Source organism: Rhinopithecus bieti, unplaced genomic scaffold (assembly GCF_001698545.2).
Source record: "Rhinopithecus bieti isolate Rb0 unplaced genomic scaffold, ASM169854v2 scaffold_12155, whole genome shotgun sequence".
Classification (NCBI taxonomy): Eukaryota; Metazoa; Chordata; class Mammalia; order Primates; family Cercopithecidae; genus Rhinopithecus; species Rhinopithecus bieti.
Genome location: NW_016807423.1, coordinates 3,656,625 through 3,678,977, shown reverse-complemented (window position 1 = coordinate 3,678,977; position 22,353 = coordinate 3,656,625). Strand labels below are relative to the sequence as shown.

At 44.9% G+C, this 22,353-nt stretch overlaps 2 protein-coding genes across 6 annotated transcripts in view; one reads left to right on the top strand and one right to left on the bottom strand.

Annotated features, from left to right (window-relative positions):
• Positions 1–1,687: 1,687 nt before the first annotated feature.
• MED8 (mediator complex subunit 8) lies at positions 1,688–7,578 on the bottom strand. 2 transcript variants are annotated; one of them, XM_017881922.1, is made up of 7 exons: positions 7,502–7,578; positions 6,051–6,169; positions 5,252–5,396; positions 4,607–4,747; positions 4,338–4,419; positions 3,727–3,975; positions 1,688–2,856 (listed from the first exon to the last, which is right to left on the bottom strand). In XM_017881922.1, the coding sequence occupies exons 1-7, from the start codon at positions 7,505–7,507 to the stop codon at positions 2,792–2,794; spliced, it is 807 nt and encodes a 268-aa protein (XP_017737411.1). In that variant the 5' UTR covers positions 7,508–7,578; the 3' UTR covers positions 1,688–2,791. The 2 variants fall into 2 exon arrangements, with proteins under 2 accessions (XP_017737411.1, XP_017737413.1); XM_017881924.1 differs by lacking the exon at positions 7,502–7,578 and adding an exon at positions 6,990–7,312.
• Positions 7,579–7,633: 55 nt separating this feature from the next.
• Positions 7,634–22,353, top strand: part of SZT2 (SZT2 subunit of KICSTOR complex) — a 65,195-nt gene continuing 50,475 nt past the window's right edge. For 3 of the 4 annotated variants that reach the window (XM_017881919.1, XM_017881918.1, XM_017881916.1), the window contains exons 1-4: positions 7,634–7,735; positions 20,978–21,103; positions 21,409–21,582; positions 22,180–22,350. In XM_017881919.1, the coding sequence (XP_017737408.1) occupies positions 7,709–7,735; positions 20,978–21,103; positions 21,409–21,582; positions 22,180–22,350 (498 nt within the window). In that variant the 5' untranslated portion in view covers positions 7,634–7,708. The remainder of the gene's footprint in view (positions 7,736–20,977; positions 21,104–21,408; positions 21,583–22,179; positions 22,351–22,353) is intronic. The other variant, XM_017881917.1, reaches the window with a different exon arrangement.

Sequence of the window (22,353 nt, the reverse complement as noted above, 5' to 3'; positions counted from 1 at the left end):
TGTCCATAAGGAGGATTATTCTGTACAAGCTCAGACAAAGGGAGAGGTTGTTTCCAGCTGCCTGGGGGAGGTGAGAAGGGGGTGGGAAAAGGGACCAGCCTCACACTAGGGCATTCCTGCAGAGTTCAGCTTCTTTTCTGCAGCAGCACAAGAGGAGGTGGGCAATTACACCCCCTCCAGCTCAGTCCTAATGCTGGGACCCTTACACTATGGAGTTGTAAGGAGCACTTGGCTACAACCTATCTATCTTGGCTGTTTCCCAAAAAACGACAGGGTTGAATGAGGTGGACCAGCTAAGTAGGGCAGCAATAAACACCAGAAGGGGAACAGAATGGGGTGACTGGCACAATGAGCAAAAGAGAGGTTCAGCAATGACTGAATCCCAGGCTCAGGGCAGGACTGGAGAGAGGTCCTAGGCAATGGGCCTTATGCTGACATTGATTGGATAAGCTTCCGCCTTCAGCAGGATGAACTCTGTCCTGTAGTAAGCTCTTGACGTTTCACCGCTGCTGCTTCTTTCTCCATCCTAGATACAAACCTAGGAGACAATGGCCTAATCTCTTTCTCCAGGGGACCCAAGAATAGGAGAAAGCACGATCTCCGAGCAAAACAGGGCAGTCAAAAACAGAGGCATGTTACCAAAGTAGGCCAATAGACACCTTTTGCAAATCCTAAATCTGAGCCAGTAAATAGGTCATGTCCCCTTCTTCAAAGGAAATGCTCTATGTATTCCCTTCTGAGGGAATGAGTATGTTAGGGGTGGGAGATACATACTCTCTAGAGGCATTTACTAGACTGTATGGACCCCAAAGTGGGAGACACTCGTGAGATATGTGTACCCCAAATGATTGTTTTGAGGATGGGGGATAAAAATGAGAGCATGCACTCCTACAGTGGTGAATGTAGAGGAGTCCCTCTAGAGGAAGGAGTGTTTGCTTAGGGGAACAAGATGTAGGTGACATCCTGCATACGTTCCTGTTGGGGCAAGAGGACATTTCCATTCCTGGATGACAAGGAATCCATTTTAATAGTATGGTGGGGATGAAGTCAGTATTTGCCTGGGACACAAAAAATCCTGCGGTTGGTGCCATTCAATAGGAGGGAACCTTTTGGTGGAGTAAAGGGCAACAGTCACCAATAGATGTTCCAGGGGTTTCAGAGAAGCACAGCTCCAACTCTACCCAATATGCCAATTAGCTTTGACATTTCCAGTGGGAAGGGAAGAGGTGAGAAGATAGAGAACACCTCAGCAGGCTGATGAGTTGGAACAGTTTAAGTAGGGGAAAGGTCTGTCTTTGCCTCAGAGCTGGTGACCAGACTCCCCTACTGCTATGTATTGTGGTCAGTGAGCTTTGTGGATACCATTCCTTGTCTTGATGGAATGGTAACAGATGTGACATCTGGGACCACTTTTCCAGTCCTTTGCTGCCACAGCCTGGCAGAACTTTGTTTGGCACTGAACAAATGCCAAAGCACCAGTGTGTGATAGAAGAGAACAGAAAAAAGGCAGCTGGAAGGTACGAGCAGGAGGGAAGTCGCCAGATTTTTAGATCAAAGCTAATTAAAGATATGAAAACTTTTTTATGGAGAGCAAATTAGAACTGCCTTGCAGCACTCTTGAAATTGCCTCTGATCCCTATGTAGTGCTCTCATAAATTACTGTCAGACAACCCTGAGCCAGTGAACATCAATTTGAATAACTTTATTCAGAGGAATCCTTTGGTCCACTTCTGCTGACTCAACCCCTGCCCATGCCGACAAACAAGTACTAAGAAAGGCAGGTCAGCCTGAATGTCTGAATTCACTTTGTTCAACTTTATAAAAGCAGGCAAAGTTACTGGGGGTTGCCCCCTCCCACCATCAATCTGGTTCACCATTTGGGCCACAGGTTTAGGGAAATGAAGGAAAGCCATCCTGGCCAGTCAAGAAACTGGGCACCATTATGAGGTCAACTAAACCCTGATGGCAGTGTGAAGTGCAATTCCCTTCTCCCTCCAAAATAAGAAACACGAGTCCAGGGGAAGGGGCTTTTTCATGTGCTAAGAAAAAACCCTTTCCCACATAGTCCTGCCTGGCAGAGCCACTTCCTGAGAAAGCCTCATGTGATAAGGGTGGGGTAAAGAATAGGGGACTTTATGACTATTTGCCAGGTAAGAGCCAAGTTGGCTTTTCAGAGGATAGAAAGGAGAGCAGGCCCAAGCTTCACCAGAGTTGTAGGTGGGCATTTTTTTTCTTCCTGACCCAGAAGCTTCTTCACCTTGCACCTTAGAGGGATAGCCAGAATGAAAACCAGGCAGGAGGGCCTGCAAAGACAGTGTGCCTCTAAGAACACAGAGGTTGCTACAGTTTCTGGCAGCATAAAATAAGCAAAGCCTTATTTGATCTTGTGTCCATCAGCTCACCACTGACATGAGGCAGTATCAGATCAGGGTAAGTTCTGGATCAAGGACTGTGGAGGGTGGTGGGGAGAAGGATCTGTAGAAACTATCATTTATTGAATACGCATTATTTCATATACTGTGCTAAGTGCTTTACATTCATTTCCTCATTTTAATCCTCACAACAACTCTATGAGGTAGGTATTATCACCATTTACAAATGAGAAACAGGCTCAGAAAATTAGGTCACTTGTCCAAGGTCACACAGCCAGTCAGTGGTGGAAGTGGGATTTGTCTGTTGCCGAAAGCCCATGTTCTTTTTATTGTACCCATCTAGGTGAGCCTTGAGCAAAAGATAATTTCACTGCCCAACTCTGCAAAGAGCACCAGGGAGTCGAGGTTGCCAGCCACACTCACCGCTGGTAGGGATGCATTGAAGCCGACTTGATGTTGGTTTTTATTCCACTTGGCATTTTCCCTGAAAGAAACATGAAGAAAGACATCTCAAGCAAGGTAAGACTTTCACGACAAATCAGAAATGTGGTATCTCACGTTTCCTCTGTCACCTCCTTTATCATCTCAGAACCTCTGTAGCATCTGACCCTGTTTGACAAAGGTCAGAAGTATGGTTCTTCACCCAGCTCTCTCCCTGAAAGTGTCCAGGAGGAAAGAAGTGATATGGGAGAATAGTCTGTTCATCCACTCCTAGAAAAGATAGCTAAACCTGTGTGACCCCCATTTAACGTCACAGGTAAAAGAGTACTTTCTCTCATTGTTTTTTTTTTTATATCATAAGAACTGCAGAATCTTTGTTTTAATTGTCCCTTTTCCTAGACAGCTTGGAGGAAGTAACTCTTCTAGCTGCCTCCATCTAGACTGTTCTAAAAATGAGTAGGAGAGAAAGCAGGAAGCCAAGAGCAAGAGAGGCATGATACAAAGAAAAGAATACATGTAGGACTGGAAAACTGGCCTGCGTGTCAATTCCTAATGCACCTACCAAATGGTCTTAAGATCTGACCGCTGATTTCTCTACCTAAGAAGAGACACTGACAACATATCTAATACGAGAATAAATGGGACCAAAGGATAGTTGACACAGAGATGTGAGATGGAGATGGGAAATGAGAGCAGTTTCTGTTACTCAAAAGTTCTTCCTCACTCTCTGGTGCCTGTTGCAGAGTCTCAAATGAGATTTTTTTACTTCTGAAAATTATTTCCTGGGTCACAGTGCAAAGGAGAAATGGAGAAAATCTCTAGGTCTAGAGATGCTGGAGGCCCAGATAATCTAGCTTATTCCCTCCAACTCCCCTGCTCAAAGTCAACTTCATTTCAACCCCTGCCACCTTACCTGGTTGACCTGCTTGAGCCATCTGTACCCCACTGAGCATTGGCTGCTGCTGGCTTGGAGCTCCTGCCATCTGCACCTGCTGTAATCCTGAGGTTCCTGCAAGGATCGTCCCAGCTCCTGGCTGGCCTGGCTGGCCAGGACCACTGCTGCCTGAAGGTCTCCAGTTAGACAGTCCTTTCCCAAAGGCAACAGCTGCCACCAAGGCATTAGTGTCTGTAGGGTTAAAGGTCTGCTTGTTTGGCCGGAGACCTGAAGAAAAAGTAAGTGGGGATCCTGAAGTATGTTTCTGATGCAGGACTGAACGTGGCAGCTGGAAGACCAGTATGAGTGCCAGGGTTTAGAGTTCTGAATTCAGCAGCATCTAGACTCCCTCACAGCCCATAAAAAGAGCCAGAGGACCCCCAAGCCTATTTCAGAATTCTCTCTTCTTACTTTGCCCATTTCCTCCACTGCTTCAGGGTTGGCCTTAAATACAAAAGGCTAACAGAATGGATGCAAACCCTAAAGCAGTTCACTCTTGTGTCCTAACTTCACTACTCTCAAAACAACCATTCCCATTCCAGTGATCTTATATACCTCTCCTTCTCTGTTTTGCCACCAGTCCACCATACCTCCACTCTCTGATTCTCGCTCCTCTTTGCTGATTTTCTCCAGAAGGTTTGAACACATTTTATTCAAGCTCTGGATCTGCTTCTGTAACACACAAATTTGTGCAGAGATTAGGGTAACTAGGAAATGATATGGATAAATTTATTCCTTGGGTTCTGCCAGAAGCAACTTAGGTGCAACCAACTATGCATCCCTACTAGACAGGAATGGTAATGCCTAGCTTCTCATGATGGGATGGGGATGGGGCAGCAAGGCAGTGACTCAGTCCAACCTGGGCTGCATCTGCACCAATGCGGGCAGCATCTGTCGTCAGTTGCTTCTCCTGTTCTTCCACCTCAGGGTCAGGCTTGGTTCTCAGATGGTCAGGGACTACCTCATGGCTGAAAACGGGTACCCGTCCTTCAGTCTGCCGCTGCAACACACAGATTTTATTGATCCTACTATGCACTCCAAGAAGATTCTATCTGGCCTGATATACAGTCCCATCCACAGGCAAACAGTGCATTTTCAAGGAAAATACAACCTAAGACATAATATCTAGTTTCCTAGGACATAATCTCCTTTACTCCAGCCTTCATTTTTTGTGTCTTCTCACATCCCTATCTCTACCAGACCTAGAGGCAAATTAAACTATCACTGTCTGCCACGTTTCAAAGACTGAAACAGACAAAGTCACCAAAGGGCAGACTTTGTGGCTTGAGACAGATGTTGGAGAAGGAAGGTACCAGGCTTGGTGACATACCCCTCAGGTTATTACAACACTATTTGGGAGTGGCTCTCCCACCTTCAGAAGAACAGAAAGCAAGGCCTCCAAAATTATTTCTAAGCTCTCAGCTAAGAACTTAATTTCCCTAAATAGTAAAGAAGCCTAAAAAACTCCTTAATTTCCCAAGTTGTATTCTTTTTCTTCTCTTACCATGAGATCTTCATCTCGGTCTGGAGACAACACCAGAGGGATGATGACCTGGTTACGGAACAGCGGTGTTTTTTCATGCTTCAAGACCTTGTTCAGAGTGTTCAACTGTCCAGAAAGCAAGGCAAAGCTGTCCAGGACAGATGGCCTGTTGGCAGTAAGAAGGTGTCAGAATGTTACACCCCTTCCCTGGGTGGTTCTTAGTAAAATAGTCCTAGTTCCTTCAGGCTAGGAACACTCGGATTTACCCCCAAAAGTCTCATAGCCCTATGACTAGCCTAAGTGGGAACAGACTAACAGGGATGACAGGGCTATGAAAGAGGGACACAGTTTCAGTTTATGAAACAAATGTAGAAAAAACCCAGTTCATTGTTTGAATGAGGTGAGGAACAGTGGCAAAATAGGACTATACTATTAGAACTAAAACTTCAGAAACCCGGTAAAATCCTTCTTTTCAGCCTGCAAATAGGATCCACACTTCAGAGTAGGTTGGATCTAAAGGACTCAGCCATATTTGTGGCAAGAGATCCAGCACAAATAGAGCTGTAATAGGAGGACCTCCTCACCAGAGAAGTCAAAGGGTAAGAATTGAAAGCTATAAAGAACTTGGGTTAGGAAACTGAGCATTTCTGTACTTCCTTGCCATGGAAGCCACTTGCTAAATGTTAGGAAACCCAGCTCTTTCCAAATCAAAAGATGTTTGCAAACTGATAAATGGTTACATCATTAGAAATGTCCTATTCATCAGGAGGCTAGGACCCCCACCCATAAGCCCTCCCTAGCTTGCCCTGGCAACCCTTACCAGGTCAGCCGGCCATACTCGTTCTCCAACTTGCAAATGAAACTTCCCAGTGAGTTCTTCAGATCAGCCACTTGACTCAGCAGTGCATCTAATGATGCCTCGAGCTGCTTCTCCTCTCTCTGCACCAATAGGAACAGGTTGGTTACCCAGATAAACGAGTATGACACATAGAAAGGAGGGCTGAAAAGCCAAGGAGATGGTGTGCAAACACCAGTCAGGTAACAGGATCTCATTGGCATAGGATAACCAGGTTGTTTCCTATCTGTGGTATTTGGGTTATAGACAGCATCAACCCTGAGACCTTTCAACCGTTTGCCTGACCCCAAGTCCTTCCACCAACTGATTCCTTTTTCCCATCACCTCCTAATCTATGCCTGGTTTTTCTCTGTATTAGGTGCACCCTACACTCCCTCATTGAGACATTTTCGACAAACCTAATGCCAGATCATTATCTCATGTGCACCTCTGTAGCACATGTACTCCAGCTTCCTCCATCCTAGCATCTGTGAGCCTGGCTCTCTTATCAGTCTCTGGGAAATCTGCCTACTCATGAAGACTTCTCTGAATACCAGCCCTGCTCTCCTCTTCCCCTCCCCCCACCAACCACTCCAGCTTTCCATCTGCTCTCATCATTTCATGTTTCAACCTTCTTGCTGAATTAGTATGCACTCATCTATCTCTGTGTCAATATTCCCGTGCCTCTTTCACAAGCTCGGTCGACCCATTAACATTTCTTGAGACTACCAGCTGCAGGAAACTAAGTGACAAATGAAAACCAAAACCACACATGCTTCTAAGCACTGAACAAACAAATTAAAATGCTGGGGGTCTGCAAAGCATTTCCTTCCCATCGGTGGTCTCCTGTTTTATTCCATTTCTTTACCCTTAACAACTATAGGGCACAGGCTGGGAAGAGTGATGCAAAACTGTCTTGCAAACCTGCTAAGGTGCCTGACAGGAACTTCATCCTGGGTTCCACCATGGCCTCACATTATAAGCTGCTTAGCTTTCGGACACCGCGGCCCACAATTCCCTCAATGCTTGAGCTTCTTTCCAATTAGATCCCCTGCTATATCGGCATCCAACAGCCTCCATCCAGCAGCTTAGGACAGGGCCTGAGCCAACCCACCACCTTCTTGAGCCGTCTTCCTTGGACGTGCATCTCGGCCTCCCCGTATTACAACCTAATCCTTTCCCACGCCAAGCAAGTCAGTGCTGCCTCCTCCCACCGGATTTAGCCCGACCGTCTTCTGTCAGGCGAGCTCCACCCCCACCTCTCATCTGCGCCGCTCCCTCTCCAATTAACCTCGCCCCCCAACCCACGTTCCCTTATCAGCCGTGGGTTCTGCCCTCTCTTCTCAGTCCCAACTTTTCATTCTCCTTAGCCAGCCCACTCTGGCTCCCTGTACCCGAAGCTGGCCAGCCGCTAGCACGCCCAACGCGGCTCTCACCTGCATTGCGGCGGCCGAGGCGGCAGCAGCGATTTCCACTTCCGGTTTTCCTGTCAGCAAACGCCTCTGAGAAGGCTTCGTCCACCAATCAGAAAACTGGAACTCGGCCCTCCCACCCACTTCCGGTTCCTTCCGGGTGCCGAGGTAGCCAGGTCAGGGGTCAAGAGTGGAACACACAGGCCCGGGCCGGCGCTGGAGGGCTGTGTGATGGCCTCGGAGCGCCCCGAGCCGGAGGTGAGGGGCTGGCGGACGCAGCACTGGGCCCTGAGATCCGAGGGGGAGGGTCCGGCGGGCAGGCGTGGCGTTGGCCTCCTCTGGGTCTGGTGGTGGCCGGGCTGCGTAGCCTCGGCAGGGACCAGCCCAGCCCGGAAGGCCCGACTATGGTACCCCTGCGGACTATGGGACGCGGTCCACAGTTTCCTCGGGGAGCTAAAGGAGTAACTCTTTTCGCTTTGTTTTGTTTACTGACGTGTCATCCGCGTCGTCAACTCTTTGACCTAATGATAGTGGTATTAACAAAATTTGTATTTTGACTTTCTGTTGCAGTTTCAATGGGCAACACTGCAGTAGATTTAGTTTGCCGGTTTTTGCATTTCTTTAGGCATTGGAATGCGGTAAACAGCATGAATTCATTTAGTTCTAGGGCCCATGCTTTTAGAAAAGCAGCTTTAATTTCATGAAAAAAAACATTTGAGTCGGACTGAGACGTCGCTCCAATATTGGCGCTGTCATGTAGCTAATCTGTGCAAGCTCAGGCGAGTCTTCCCGGATCATAAAATATGTGTCTTACAGTGTGTTGTGAGGCTCACATGTAATAAACCAGAAAGGGGATATGAGATATTCATTAGATGCTAAGGAACATGCAAGGAACCTTATATACATGGTGTCATTCAGACTTCTGCAAGGAAGATGGCATTCTCACAGAGGAGAAAACTGAAAAATGAGAAAGATTTAGTACCTTACTCAAATGCCACTCATCCAGGAAGTAGCAATTTGGAGTTAGAAGATCTGAGCTTAAAATCTCAGATTTGGATAAAACACCACCACTAGGAAAGGTGCCAGTATATTAGTAGGTGGAAAGGGTGAGAGATGTGTATAATGATACAAATAGTATTCATTACTGCATACATACTGCATGCTCGGCACCATTCTAAGCGCTTTACCAGTATCAGTTAATTCTCTCAGCCCTATGAAGTGGACACTGTTATCTCCTTTTTTTGGTTTAGGAACTGAGGCACAGAGATATTAAGAGTAACAAAGTAGGCCGGGCACAGTGGCTCACACCTGTAATCCCAACACTTTGGGAGGCCAAGGTGGGCGGATCACCTGAGATCAGGAGTTCGAGACCAGCCTGACCAATATGGAGACAGCCCGTCTATACCAAAAATACAAAATTAGCTGGGTGTGGTGGTGCAGGCCTGTAATGCTGTAATCCTAGCTACTCGAGAGGCTGAGGCAGAAGAATTGCTTGAACCCGGGAGGTAGAGGTTGCGATGAGCTGAGATCAGGCCATTGCACTCCAGCCTGGGCAACAAGAGTGAAACTCTGTCTCAAAAAAAAAAAAAAAGTAACAAAGTTACACAGCTGTTAAATATTATAGTCAGGACTCCAAAACAGATGGCCAGGCTCCAGTCCTTGTGTTCTTAACCATATTGTTCATAGTATAAATAATAAAGTAGCCACAGAATGGTAAATCTCCAGTTCACTGGGATTTGGTGTGATAAGACCCAACATTGAATATGGTGGTGGGAAACCATGCCTTATTTAAAATAGTCATGTTCACAGAGGTGGTAGAATAGTCCATGCATCAGAAATATCAGTCAAGATCAATCAGAAATATTAATACAAGAAAAACTATGAAACAGTTTAGAGGATGTTTCATTATAAAGTGAAAGGACGTGGAGGGATGTTGTGGGGAAATACAACCTACCGTTTAGGCAGATAGTCTAGAACGACACCGTCCTGTAGAAATCTGAAGCAAGCCATGTGTGTAATACTAGGTTTTCTGATAGCCACATAAAAAAATAACAAGAAACAAATGAAATAAATTTTAATAATATATTTAACCCAAACTCCCAACATTTTCAAAATGTAATAAAATACAAAATATTGTGAGATATTTAACATTTTTTTGGTACCAAGTCTTTAAAATCTAGTGTTGTATTTTATACTTATAGTACATCCCATTTTGGTCTAGCAACATTGTAGGTGCTCAGTAGCCCCATATGATAGTCTTTACCATATAGAGCAGTACAGATCAAAAGTAATTTCAAGTCAAGACACACAATCTGGGAGTCTCAGCCAAAAGTTAAGGTTTTTTTTTTTTTTTTTTTTTTTTGAGATGAAGTCTTGCTCTGCTGCCCAAGCTGGAGTGCAGTGGCGCCATCTTGGCTCACTGCAAGCTCCGCCTCCTGGGTTCACATCATTCTTCTGCCTCAGCATCCTGAGTAGCTGGGACTACAGGTGCCCACTAATTTTTTGTATTTTTGGTAGAGACGGGATTTCACCGTGTTAGCCAGGATGGTCTCGATCTCCTGACCTCGTCATCCTCCCGCCTTGGCCTCCCAAAGTGCTCGATTACAGATGTGAGCCACCGGGCCCGGCCTAAGTTGAGCATTTTTTAAGTTCCTGATTTGCATTTCTGAAAATTTTATCAGAAGGTAAAGAGACTGAAGAGTTCTGCCCTGTGATAAAGTGATTGACTTTTAGAGGCTGTTAGGATCCCAAGAGAGAAAGATTGAGGTATAGTCAGATTTAGGAAATCATTCATTCATCACACACTTGAAATATTTTATGAGTGCTGGTATGAGTCAGAATTGTGCTAAGTATCAGGGTGGATACAGAGCAGTGTAAGACAGACAAAGTCCCTATCTTTATGGAGAAAACAGGATTGAATTAGGATAATAAGTGCTGTAGAGGAGTGAATTAGGGTGTTTAACAGTGGTTCTCAACCTACCTTGTTAAGAAGTGGGGAGGCAAGGGGTTGTGAATCAGGAAGACTCAGAAGAATGACATTTAAACTGAAGCGTGAATAGGTAGAAGTTGTCTGAAAGAAGAGGCAGAGAGCGTTGCAGGCAAAGGGAATAGTGAAGATCTTCAGGTGAGAAGGAGCCCATTGGAGCCTTCAGAGAACTAAGAGGAAGCAACTCCTAGTGTGGTTGCAGTATGACAATGAGAATAGCTAGCACTTACTGAATGGTTCCTGAGTATCATCTGATACTCAAAAATTATCTGAAAATAAGCATTTTTATTATCCCTGTTTCACAGATGAGGAAACTAAGGCATAGAGAGTATAAGTCTCTGCCAAAGCCATGTAGTTAAAAATCAGCAGAACAAGCATTTGATCCTAGGTGCTATAACACTGGAATACATGCATTTAACTGAGTGGGGATTGATGAGAGATAAGGCTGGAGAAGATGCAGCTTGTGGCCATGCTAAAGGCTCAAGACTTTGATGTATAGTGGTAAGAAGAGTTTAACCAGTTCAAGAGGGGAAATAATCCACATTATTTTGTGGGAATGTGTTAACAAAAGACAGCACAAGGGTTAGAAAAGGCTAAACAAATCAGACCTTAATCACGAAGGGACAGGTACAAAAAGACAAAGCAACAAATTAATGAGATGGACCATGCTTCATTCATCCTGGTATACATGGTATGCAGCACAGTGCCTGGTAATATTTTATTCATCTTGGTATAAATGGTATGTAGGCCTCAATAAATGTTCCAAAGAATGATAGCCTTCCTCTCCTGTTTAATTGCAACAACATCCCTATGAAGATAATCTTATCCACATGCTATCAATAAAGAAACTGAGGCCTGGAAAAATTAAGTAACTTGTCCAAGGTCACCTAGATAGCAAATGATAGAACCAGATTTGAATCCAGGTCCCTGACTCCGAAACTCTATTTTGTCTACCTTGTCAGACTACTCCAAGAGTAATGAACTTTAGACTCAAGAGGGATTAATATGAGGACTTGAAGCTCCATGTGAGTGTGGATGCTCTGAGAACTGATCCAGGGATTCTCAAATGTTAACATGGAAGAATCACTTGGGGACCTTGTTAGAATGTAGATTCTGGAGCCGATCAACTCTGTTTTTTTTTGTTGTTGTTGTTGTTTTGTTTTTTTTTTTGGAGATGGAGTCTTGCTTGCACTGTCACCCAGGCTGGAGTGCAGTGGCGTGATCTTGGCTCACTGCAACCTCCGCCTCCCAGGTTCAAGCAGTTCTTGTGCCTCAGCCTCCCGAGTAGCTGGGACTACAGGTGTGAGCCACAGCACCCAGTCTGGAGCCCATCAACTGTTAATTCAGTTGGTCTGGGATGGTGTCTGGGACTCAATTCTGTATTTTCATAAGCACTTCAGGTGATTTTTCATGCAGCTGGTCCTTGGATCCCACTTTGAAAAACACCATTCTAGCTGCTTAAATTATTAAGTCTTCTAGTTATGATAAATTATATCTTGAAGGTGAAGAGAACTTAGAAATGATGTTTTGAAAATATAGTTGTTGGGCTGGGCGCGGTGGCTCATGCCTGTAACCCCAACACTTTTGGAGGCCGAGGTGGGTGGATCACCTGAGTTCAGGAGTTTGAGACCAGCCTGACCAACATGGAGAAACCTCATCTCTACCAAAAATACAAAATTAGCTGGGCGTGGTGGTACATGCCTGTAATCCCAGCTACTCTGAAGGCTGAGGCGGGAGAATCGCTTAAACCTAGGAGGCGGAGGTTGCGGTGAGCCAAGATGGTGCCATTACACTCTAGCCTGGGCAACAAGAGTGAAACTCCGTCTCAAAAAAAAAGAAAGAAAAAGAAAATATAGTTGTTGACTTTGAAGGATCATATGTGAAGGGGGATGTTGCAAGAAGGGTAGGCAAATGTTCAGCAAATGTTCCTGATTTCAGAAAGGTGGATTCTGTAAAACGGATTAATGAACTAGACTTCATTGTGCCTTTGGAGAGTCAGTCCATCATTCAAAATAACGTTCAAGGAAAGGTAGGAAAAATGGAAGCTGTACAGTAGTAAAATTTAGTGGCCTACTAACTGGTAATAAGAAGAAAGTTTTCTGGTAGTCTGTCCTCCATCTCGTTTATCCCCATTCTCTCCTCACTTAACAAACACTGCTCAACCTTTAGCATCACTTTCTCTTAAGGTATTAGCCTGAATCGGGTTACTTTGTTACTTGCTTGCTTTTTTGCGGGGAGGGGGAGGTCAGGGAGTGGGGCATATGGTCTTGCTCTGTCACCCAGGCTGGAGTGCAGTGGTACGATCATGGCTCACTGAAGCCTCAACCTCTCCGCTCAGGCCATCCTCCCACCTTAATTTCCTAAGTAGCTGGGACTGCAGCCACATGACACTACACCCAGCTCATTTTCATAATTTTTTGTAAAGACAGGGTTTTGCCGTGTTGCCCAGGCCGGTCTCAAACTCCTGAGGCTCAAGTGATCCGCCCACTTTGGTCTTCCAAAGTGCTGGGATTGCAGGCATGAGCCACTGCACCTGGCTGTTACTTGTTTTTGTAGAACCACATTCTTATCCTTCAGAGCACTTACTTGGTGTGTAATTATACAATAGTTACAGTGATTATTTGATCAATGTTTTTGTCCTTCATTATAGAGTAAGTTTTATGAGAGCAGGGAATGCATGTTTTTGCTTTTCATTGTATCATTAGTACCTAACCCAGTGCCTAGCATGTACCAGGTTTTTCATAAATTTGTTGAGTGAATGCATGCACGCTTACCTTGCCTTTGTTCTTTTTGGAGTTCAATGAGGACATGGTAGCACCCTGAACCAATTAGCATGGAAATCAAACTGGAGAGATTTAGTAGAAGAAGAAGCAACACTCTTAAGCTTCACCGTAAAATAATAGACTGAATTTATCCAATGTGACAGGACTAATTGGATACTTTTATGTGTCCAAAAAAGCCAGCTGCATGAGGATAAAATGGGAGATGTGTTTGGACAGCAGCACAAGTGAGAAAGTCATGGAGGTTTCCTGAGCAAGTATAACGTAGGAGAATCTGAATCTGTGATCTCACTTGAGTGTTATGTTCCATTCTGGTCCCCACATTTTAAGTTGTAAAGTAGCCCAGCCAGAATTCATTCATGGGCACATAATCTAAGATATAAAATAGTGAGGAAACTTGAAACCATGCCATTTGAGACATACTTAAAGAACCCAAAAGATGTTTATTTTAGAAAAGCAAAGACTTGGGGCTGTCATCACGTGTTTAATAGACTCTCGTTTGGCAGAGGGTCAGATTCTCCCTGTGTGGCCTTAGAAGGTAAAACAAAAAGTGGGTTAGATATTTTCAAGACAACAGATTTTAAGATTTCAAGATATTATCAAAAAGACAGATTCTGGCTCTATGTGAAGACATTCCCAACTCTGCCAACTAAACAGGTATGGGGGAAAAAAAACTGAAGTGAATGGCTGTGCAGGACTTCTGATTCAAAGAAGCAAGGTAAACAGCAACACTTTGTTATTACTAATCTGTGCATTTATACACATTACTTTTTACAAGGTGCTTTCACACATCATTGGGCTAGGTGGTATTTTTATACAGGAGGAAGTTCACCCAGAGTCTTAGCTATCAAATCACAACACTTTCTTTCTGTAACACTGTTCTTTCTAAAACAAAGCTAATGGAACGTAAAGCAAATCTGTTAGAACCCCCATTTGCACTCCCTCAGGGTTCCAGGAACAATGAAAAAGAAGATACTAGTGAAAACATGGTAAAACAACGTTTCTGGAAGCAAAGGAAAACTCCAAAATGGAATAGCTTACTTTTCCATAAATGATTGAAAGACGAAGTGAATAAAGGACAGGAACTCCTCAGCAACAAAAACCATGTTGATAGAAGAGTGAAAAATTAGAAATTATTGGTAACAAATTAAGGATAGCTGGAAACAATAAATACAGCTTGTGAGATTAGTTTTCCTTGTTCATACATGTATTCAACAATTATTATTGGAACACTTAGTACGTCTTGGCACTGTGCTAGGTGCTAGGGTTACAGCAGGAAACAATGTATAGGCCAGGTGTGGTGGCTTACAACTATAATCCCAGCACTTTGGGAGGCTGAGGCTGGTGGATCACCTGAGGTAGAAGTTCGAGACCAGCCTGGCTAACATGGCAAAACCCTGTCTTTACTGAAAATACAAAAATTAACTGGATGTGGTGGCACGTGTTTATAGTCCCAGCTACTCAGGAGCCTGAGGCAGAAGAATCACTTGAACCTAAGAGACAGAGGTTGCAGTGAGCCAAGATGGCACCGCTGCATTCCATCCTGGGTGACAGAGCAGGACTCCATCTCAAAAAACAAAAAAAAGAAAAGGCCGGGCGTGGTGGCTCACTCCTGTAATCCCAGCACTTTGGGAGGCCTAGGCAGGCAGATCACGAGGTCAGAAGATCGAGACCATCCTGGCTAACATAGTGAAACCACATCTCTACTAGTGAGGAAACTTGTAGAGTTTCTAAAAAATTAGCCGGGTGTGGTGGTAGGCACCTGTAGTCCCAGCCACTCGGGAGGCTGAGGCAGGAGAATGGTGTGAACCCAGGAGGCAGAGCTTGCAGTGAGCTGAGACCATGCCACCACACTCCAGCCTGGGTTACAGAGCGAGACTCTGTCTCAAAAAAAAAAAAGAGAACTAATATATAGACATGGCCTCTGTCTCGCTAGATCTTCAGACTTTTATGGGAAACAAACATTAAAGTATACAAATTCTTTTTTTTTTTAAGATGGAGAGATGGATGGAGTTTTGCTCTGTTGCCCAGGCTGGAGTGCAATGGTGCAATCTTGGTTCACTGTAGCCTCCACCTCCTGGGTTCAAGCAATTCTCCTGTCTCGGTCCCCTGAGTAGCTGGGACTACAGATGTACTCCACTATGCCCAGCTAATTTTTTTATTTTTTAGTAGAGGTGGGCTTTTGCCACGTTAGCCAGGCTTGTCTCGAGCTCTTGGCCTCCCAAAGTGCTGGGATTACAGGTGTGAGCCACTGCGGCCAGCCCCTACAAATTCTTAATTATAAACTCTGGCAGGTATCATGAAGAAAAAATACAGAGTGCTGTGTGAATGCCCAACATAGGACCCTAACTTAGTGCAGACAGTCATGGAAAGGTTCATTTATTAAACCTAGATTTGCCATGATTTTAGTCCTAGAAGATGAGGTGACCACGTGCCCAACTCTGTCCTTACAGTGCTGACCCATGACCACGTGCTCGTCCCCTTTTAACCCTGGCCTTATGTGGCTGAAACGCTTTTCCTTGGTTTCTCCTTGCATAGCTGAAACAGGCTGGCATCTGAAAAAAAAAGTATTTAATACCAAAGAACAAAAGGAAAGTAGTATTGACACTAGTGTTAAGATGATCTCATCTTGAGAAAAGTTGTACTAGTTATGATTAGTTTTAAATGTCCAGTTTGCTTTGCTTAGAACATATAGTGAGAGGGGAGAAGGTGGTGGTGGGGAGAAAAATCCATAGCAAATTCACTTATTTAGCACAATTTTATTGAACATCCTATGTGCCAGGCATTGCACTGGGCTCTGGAGATAAGAGTGATAAATGAATGACTGCTGAATTAGGATAGCCTTCCTATTCTGATAATGCTCGGAGCCCCAAACCATCCCTTAACAAAAATATTCTTTTTTAAAACTCCAGTAAGTCTCTTGTACATCCTTTTTTAGATAAGAACTTTGGCAGGATCCAGCATAGTCAACACATAATATCCCACCCACACTAGCTAAGTGAAACCTGAAGGAGAGGTTGCCTGGTTTAGTATCCCACACTAAAACCAAGGATCAGAGAAAGAAAGGGCAAGTAATTGCTGTGATTTCTTTCTTTGCCAATAAATAGACCTCTTTTCTGCTTTTAGGAGCATGGCAATAAGAGTGTACAATTTGATGGGACTTTTCGATGGGGTATAGTAGTCAGGAATAACTATCTAATTTTTGTAGCTAACTTAGAAATCATTTTGCAGTAGGTTGGGTGCGGTGGCTCACGCCTGTATTCCCAGCACTTTCGGAGGTGGAGGCGGGCAGATCACGAGGTCAGGAGTTCGAGACCAGCCTGGCCAATATGGTGAAACACCATCTCTACTAAAAATGTAAAATATAGCCGGGCATGGTGGCACATGCCTGTAGTCCCAGCTACTCAGGAGGCTGAGGTGGGAGAATCGCTTGAACTGGGAAGACAGAAGTTGCAGTGAGCCAAGATCGCACCACTACACTCCAACCTGAGCAACAGAGTGAGACTCCGTCTCAAAAAAAAAAAAAAAAAAAATCATTTTGCAGCATACTGGTTTCCAGTGCTACTTTAATCATCCTTGACACCTTCCTTTTTGTTACTTTCCTCCTATGTCTTGACTTATAATTAATCACCAGTTCTTTTCTGTCCTGTCCTAAAGATCCCTTGAAATGCAGCTAAGTTCACTGTTCAGCTAACTTTTTGTTTTCCATTATAAGATTTTCACAATGAAAGACAGGGGTGGTTTTGCATCCTGGCATTATCTCATCAAGACTGAGTCTCACATAGTTCACAGAATGGCTAGTTTGAGTAGCTCTAGTCAAAGCCACTGTCATCTCCCCTAGTTGTTAGCGGTGGGGTGCTTTCTGAATCACACAGTAGCCAGAGGGAATTTTTTAATTTAATTTTATTTTATTTTGAGATGGAGTCTTGCTAGGCTAGAGTGCAATGGCGTGATCTCAGCTCACTGCAAGCTCCACCTCCCAGGTTCGTGCCATTCTCCTGCCTCAGCCTCCCGAGTAGCTGGGACTACAGGCGCCCGCCACCATGCCCGGCTAATTTTTTGTGCTTTCAGTAGAGACGGGGTTTCACTGCATTAGCCAGGATGGTCTCGATCTCCTGACCTTGTGATCCGCCTGCCTCGGCCTCCCATAATGCTGGGATTACAGGCATGAGCCACGGTGCCCAGCCACCAGAGGTAATTTTTTAAATGCACATATAATGTTACTGTCTTGTGGAATCCCTTTAGTAGCTTAAACTCACTCAAAGGATGAATCCAAAAACCTAGCCAGGGCCTGTCTCAACACAGTGTTGGAAAGCAGTGTAATAGAGAGTAGTATCTCCCAAGGTGTAATTTCATTTTATTATTTTTTTAAATTTATTTTTTTTGACAGAATCTTGCTCTTTTGCCCAGGCTGGAGTGCAGTGGTATGATCATAGCTCATTGCAGCCTCAACCTCCCAGACTTAAGCGATGCTCCTACCTCAATCTCCCGAGTAGCTAGGACTACAGGTGCTCACCACCATGCCCAGCTAATTTTTGTATTTTTTTTTTTAGAGATGGACTTTCACCATGTTGCCTAGGCTGTTCTCAAACTGCTGGGCTTAAGTGATTTGCCCGCTTTGGCCTCCCAAAGTGCTGAAATTACAAGCCTGAGCCACAGTGCCTGGCCCTAAGATGTGATTTTAGATGTTATTGAGAGATAATATAATACGCAATCGCAACGTATTAATATTTAACTTCTCTTTTTATCTTTCTGATTATGTCAAAACATCCTTTCTGCTAATTACCCACATTGTGTTCTTTTTCGTGACTAAATCTCTTATGCTCATGAGACCTCAGTTTTATCCATTTGTCACTCTCAGTAGATGGTCTTTTGCAGCTCACCAGGCCTTGGTTTGACTTCTGAGCCTACACCTACTGCTTATGTTAAATCACTTAACTTTTTGGACCTCTGTTTTCTCCTGTTAAATGTTTTGTTGTGAATACTGAATGAGCTTACTTACGTAAAAAACTTAGCATAGGCTGGGTGTGGTGGCTCACGCTTGTAATCCCAGCACTTCGGGAGACCAAGGCAGGTGAATCACCCGAGGTCAGGAGATCGAGACCATCCTGGCCAACATGGTGAAACCCCGTCTCTACTAAAAATACAAAAATTAGCCAGGCTTGGTGGCGGGTGCTTGTAATCCCAGCTACTTGAGAGGCTGAGGCAGGAGAATCGCTGAACCCAGGAGGCGGAGGTTGCAGTGAGCCAAGATCATGCCACTGCCGAGATCATGCCACTCCAGCCTGGCCAATAAGAGCAAAACTCTGTCTCAAAAAAAAAAAAAAAAAAAAGAACCTGGTATAGTGTTGTAATAGTTAACTGTAATAAATAGTTGACTTTTTTTTTTTTTGGACAGGGTCTCACTCTGTTGCTCAGGCTGGAGTGCAGTGGTGCCATCATGGCTCGCTACAGCCTCGACCTCCTGGGCTCAGGTGATCTTCCCATCTCAGCCTCCAGAGCAGCTGGGACTACAGGCGCGAGCCACTACACCCGGCTAATTTTTGTGTTTTTTGTAGTAGAGTTGAGGTCTTATTGTGTTGCCCAGGCTAGTCTTGAATTCCTAGATGCAAACAGTCTGCCCGCCTCAATCTCCCAAAGTGTTGGGGTTATAGGCTTGAACCGTTATGCCTAGCTGTTATTGTTAACTTTTACCAGACATTGTACTGAGCACTTCATATGCGTGATTTTCCTTGCTCCACAGGACAGTACTTTAGATTGGTATTGTAATTATCTCTATTTTACAAAGGAGGACACTGAAGCTTAAAGAGGTGATACACCCTTCCCACTGTCTCACAGCTAATAAGAGGCTGAATTGGGATTCAAACCCAGACTTTCCGAACCTGAAATTCTTGAACTCGGCCTCTACAGAGTACTTTTTTTTTTTCTTACTTTTTATTTTATTTTATTTTTTTGAGATGGAGTCTCACTCTGTTGCCCAGACTGGAGGGCAGGGGCGTGATCTCGGCTCACTGCAACCTCCACCTCCTGGGTTCAAGTGATTCTCCTGCCTCAGCCTCTCAAGTAGCTGGGATTACAGGCGCCCGCCATCACGCCTAGCTAATTTTTGTGTTTTTAGTAGAGATAGGGTTTGTTTCACCATGTTGGCCAGCGTTCAAGCGATTCTCCTGCCTCAGCCTCTCAAGTAGCTGGGATTACAGGCGCCCACCACCACGCCTAGCTAATTTTTGTGTTTTTAGTAGAGATAGGGTTTGTTTCACCATGTTGGCCAGACTGGTCTCGAACTCCTGACCTCAGGTGGTCTACCCGCCTCGGCCTCCCAAAGTGTTGGGATTATAGGCATGAGCCACTGTGCCCGGCCCCCCCTTTTTTTTTCTTCTTTTACAGAGTACTTTTGCGTATATTTTGGGTGCTTAATAAATGTGAGTTCCTCTTGTCTTCTGCTATCATCCTTATCACTTTCCAGTACCTCTTTCTGTATCTTTTTACCCTTCTGTCTTGGAGCAGAAGAAAGACTCTACAACTTCACAGCCATTGTGTCTCTGTTCTCCATACTTTTCTCGGACATCAGAAACTCTTCATTATTGCTTTTCCAGGGCTTTTTCAGTCTTCTCTCCATGCATATTTCCCCATTTTGGAAAAAAAAAATTCTTCCTTTCTTTCAACATCGTGGTTCTCAACAGGCAGTTATTAACTCTGTTTGCTTCTCCTCTACTACCTACTCTTCAGTTCTTGCCACCTGGTGTTCTTCCCCTCATTAATCAGGGACAGAGGAGGAGAAATTCGCCATTTTGTGTAGGACAGACAAGAGAAAGGGAGTAAGGAATGTGACCGATAAGGATTAATCAGGAAGAGACACTGGGGAGTTCAGACCAGTTGACCTTTGTTTCCTCTGTGAACTGTGGGCAAGTTTATCTGCTGGGAGGGGATTGAGGGATTGGAAAACCTCCTGTGGGGAACAGGAAAGACTGCTGGCCAGGAGAATTCAGAGGACTGGCAAAGTCCTGCTAGAGTGGGCACTGCTGGCAAGCTGACAAGTTTCTTTCTGTCCAAGTGCAGCTGCCGTAGTATATGTGTGGTTAAGGGAAAATGTCAAATTCATCCCAAGATAAGATTTGACAGGACTTGTATAGTGGAAGGACAAGGACATGGGCAAGGACATTGTTGAAGTGGCCACCTATGAGGCAATGGAGGCAAGAACTAGAGGGCTGACAACTGAAAGTGCGGAGGTGGGGACTATGACCCACACAGATTTGATTTTGAGGTATTCGGAAGGCTTGCTATTCCTTCCGTGAAAATGTCTTCAGTTCCTGCTGTTGTCAAGACTTGTTAGGAGTAACTATCTGGCATTCATGTCATGTATTAGGGACTTGTCCTAGTATTTGCTGTTTGTAGCAGTTTGCCAAGCACAGGGGCACAAAAATAGAATCAAGATGCAGCCCTTGCCCTCAAAATCTTATAGTTTATAGGTGAAACTCACATAAACTTTGTGGAAACAATATGGAAAGGTCACTTCATCTATATGGAGGTCTGTGTCGGGCCGACAGGAACAGAGAGTTGAGAATTGACTCCCCGGGAACACCTTGCATGGAGGTTGGGGTAAACTTTTCACCTCTGCTGCTTTCCCTCTCACAGATGGTGAGTTCATTGGGCAAGTTACTTGTACAGTGATCTGTGTGTTCCAGGTACTTGGTGCCATTTTTTAAAGATGTATTAATGTCTCTTTGTTTCCAGGTGGAAGAAGCTGGGCAGGTGTTCCTGTTAATGAAAAAGGATTATCGAATCTCCCGAAATGTTCGCCTGGCTTGGTTCCTCAATCATCTGCACCAGACTGTGCAGGCCACACCCCAGGAGATGCTGGTGAGCCCTAGACACACGAAAGATGTGAGGGGCCAGCCCAAAAGGATCTGTTTTTTAGGAGAGTGCTGGAAACAGACAGGGAGGGAGACTAACTCTGAGGGCTCTAAGTCTGGTTAGGGCAAGGGACTGCCTACAAGATGATGGAAATTTTAAAAAATAATTTTTCCAGAAAGTGAGAGGAAGAGTATATGGTTAGATTGAGGGAGGTGGAGCCATTGATGTGTCATTTGGGATATAGAAGGCAGGTCCTGGGAAAAAGGGGTACTTCCCTGATCCTTTCCTTTTCTTACCATCCTAATTTTCAGCTTCAGTCTGAACAGGAATTGGAAGTCCTCAGTGTCCTGCCCCCTGGGTGGCAACCAGATGAACCAGTGGTCCCAAGGCCATTCCTCCTTGTACCTTCCACCCGAGTCACCTTCCTGGCTTGGCAGTATCGGTTTGTCATTGAGCTGGACCTTAGCCCATCTACTGGCATTGTGGTAAAGGATTGAAGGGAGACTGTGGGAAGAAAGGATGGGGTGGGGGGTGAGGAGAGGGAGAGGCCTGCGGGGAAGTGAAAAATGGTCCCAGCCTACCATTTTGGAGAGAAGACAGGCTTATAAAGGAATGGTGGGTGTTTAAAAACAGAACTGGGCCAACCGTGGTGGCTCATGCCTGCAATTGCAGCACTTTGGGAAGCCAAGGTGGGCTGATTGCTTGAGCTCAGGAGTTCGAGCCTGGGCCACAAGGCAAAACTCCCTGTCTATAAAAAATACAAAAATGAGCCAGGCATGCTGGCATGCACCTGTCCTGGCTACTCGGGAGACTGAGGTGGGAGGATTGCTTGAGCCCAAGAGGTCGAGGCTATAGTGAGCCAGGATCAGGCCATTGCGATCCAGCCTGGGCAAGAAAGCAAGACCCTGGTTTTGTTTTTGTTTCCAAAAAACATCCCAGAAACTGTTCCATGTGTGGCACTGTATTTGGGTGTATGATCAACCATAAGATAAGGGTCCTACTGACCCATGGAAGCTGTATGTTTCTGCCCTCTGGTTAAGGCTGCCTTTGGATGCCCTTGAGCACTCTTTCTCTGCCCTCAGGATGATTCCACAGGGGAGATCTTGTTTGATGAAGTTTTCCATGCCCTGTCCCGCTGCCTAGGCGGGCTGCTTCGGCCCTTCCGAGTGCCTGGATCTTGCATCAACTTCCAGCCTGAAATCTACATAACTATCCAGGCCTACTCCTCCATCATTGGACTGCAGTCACACCAGGTA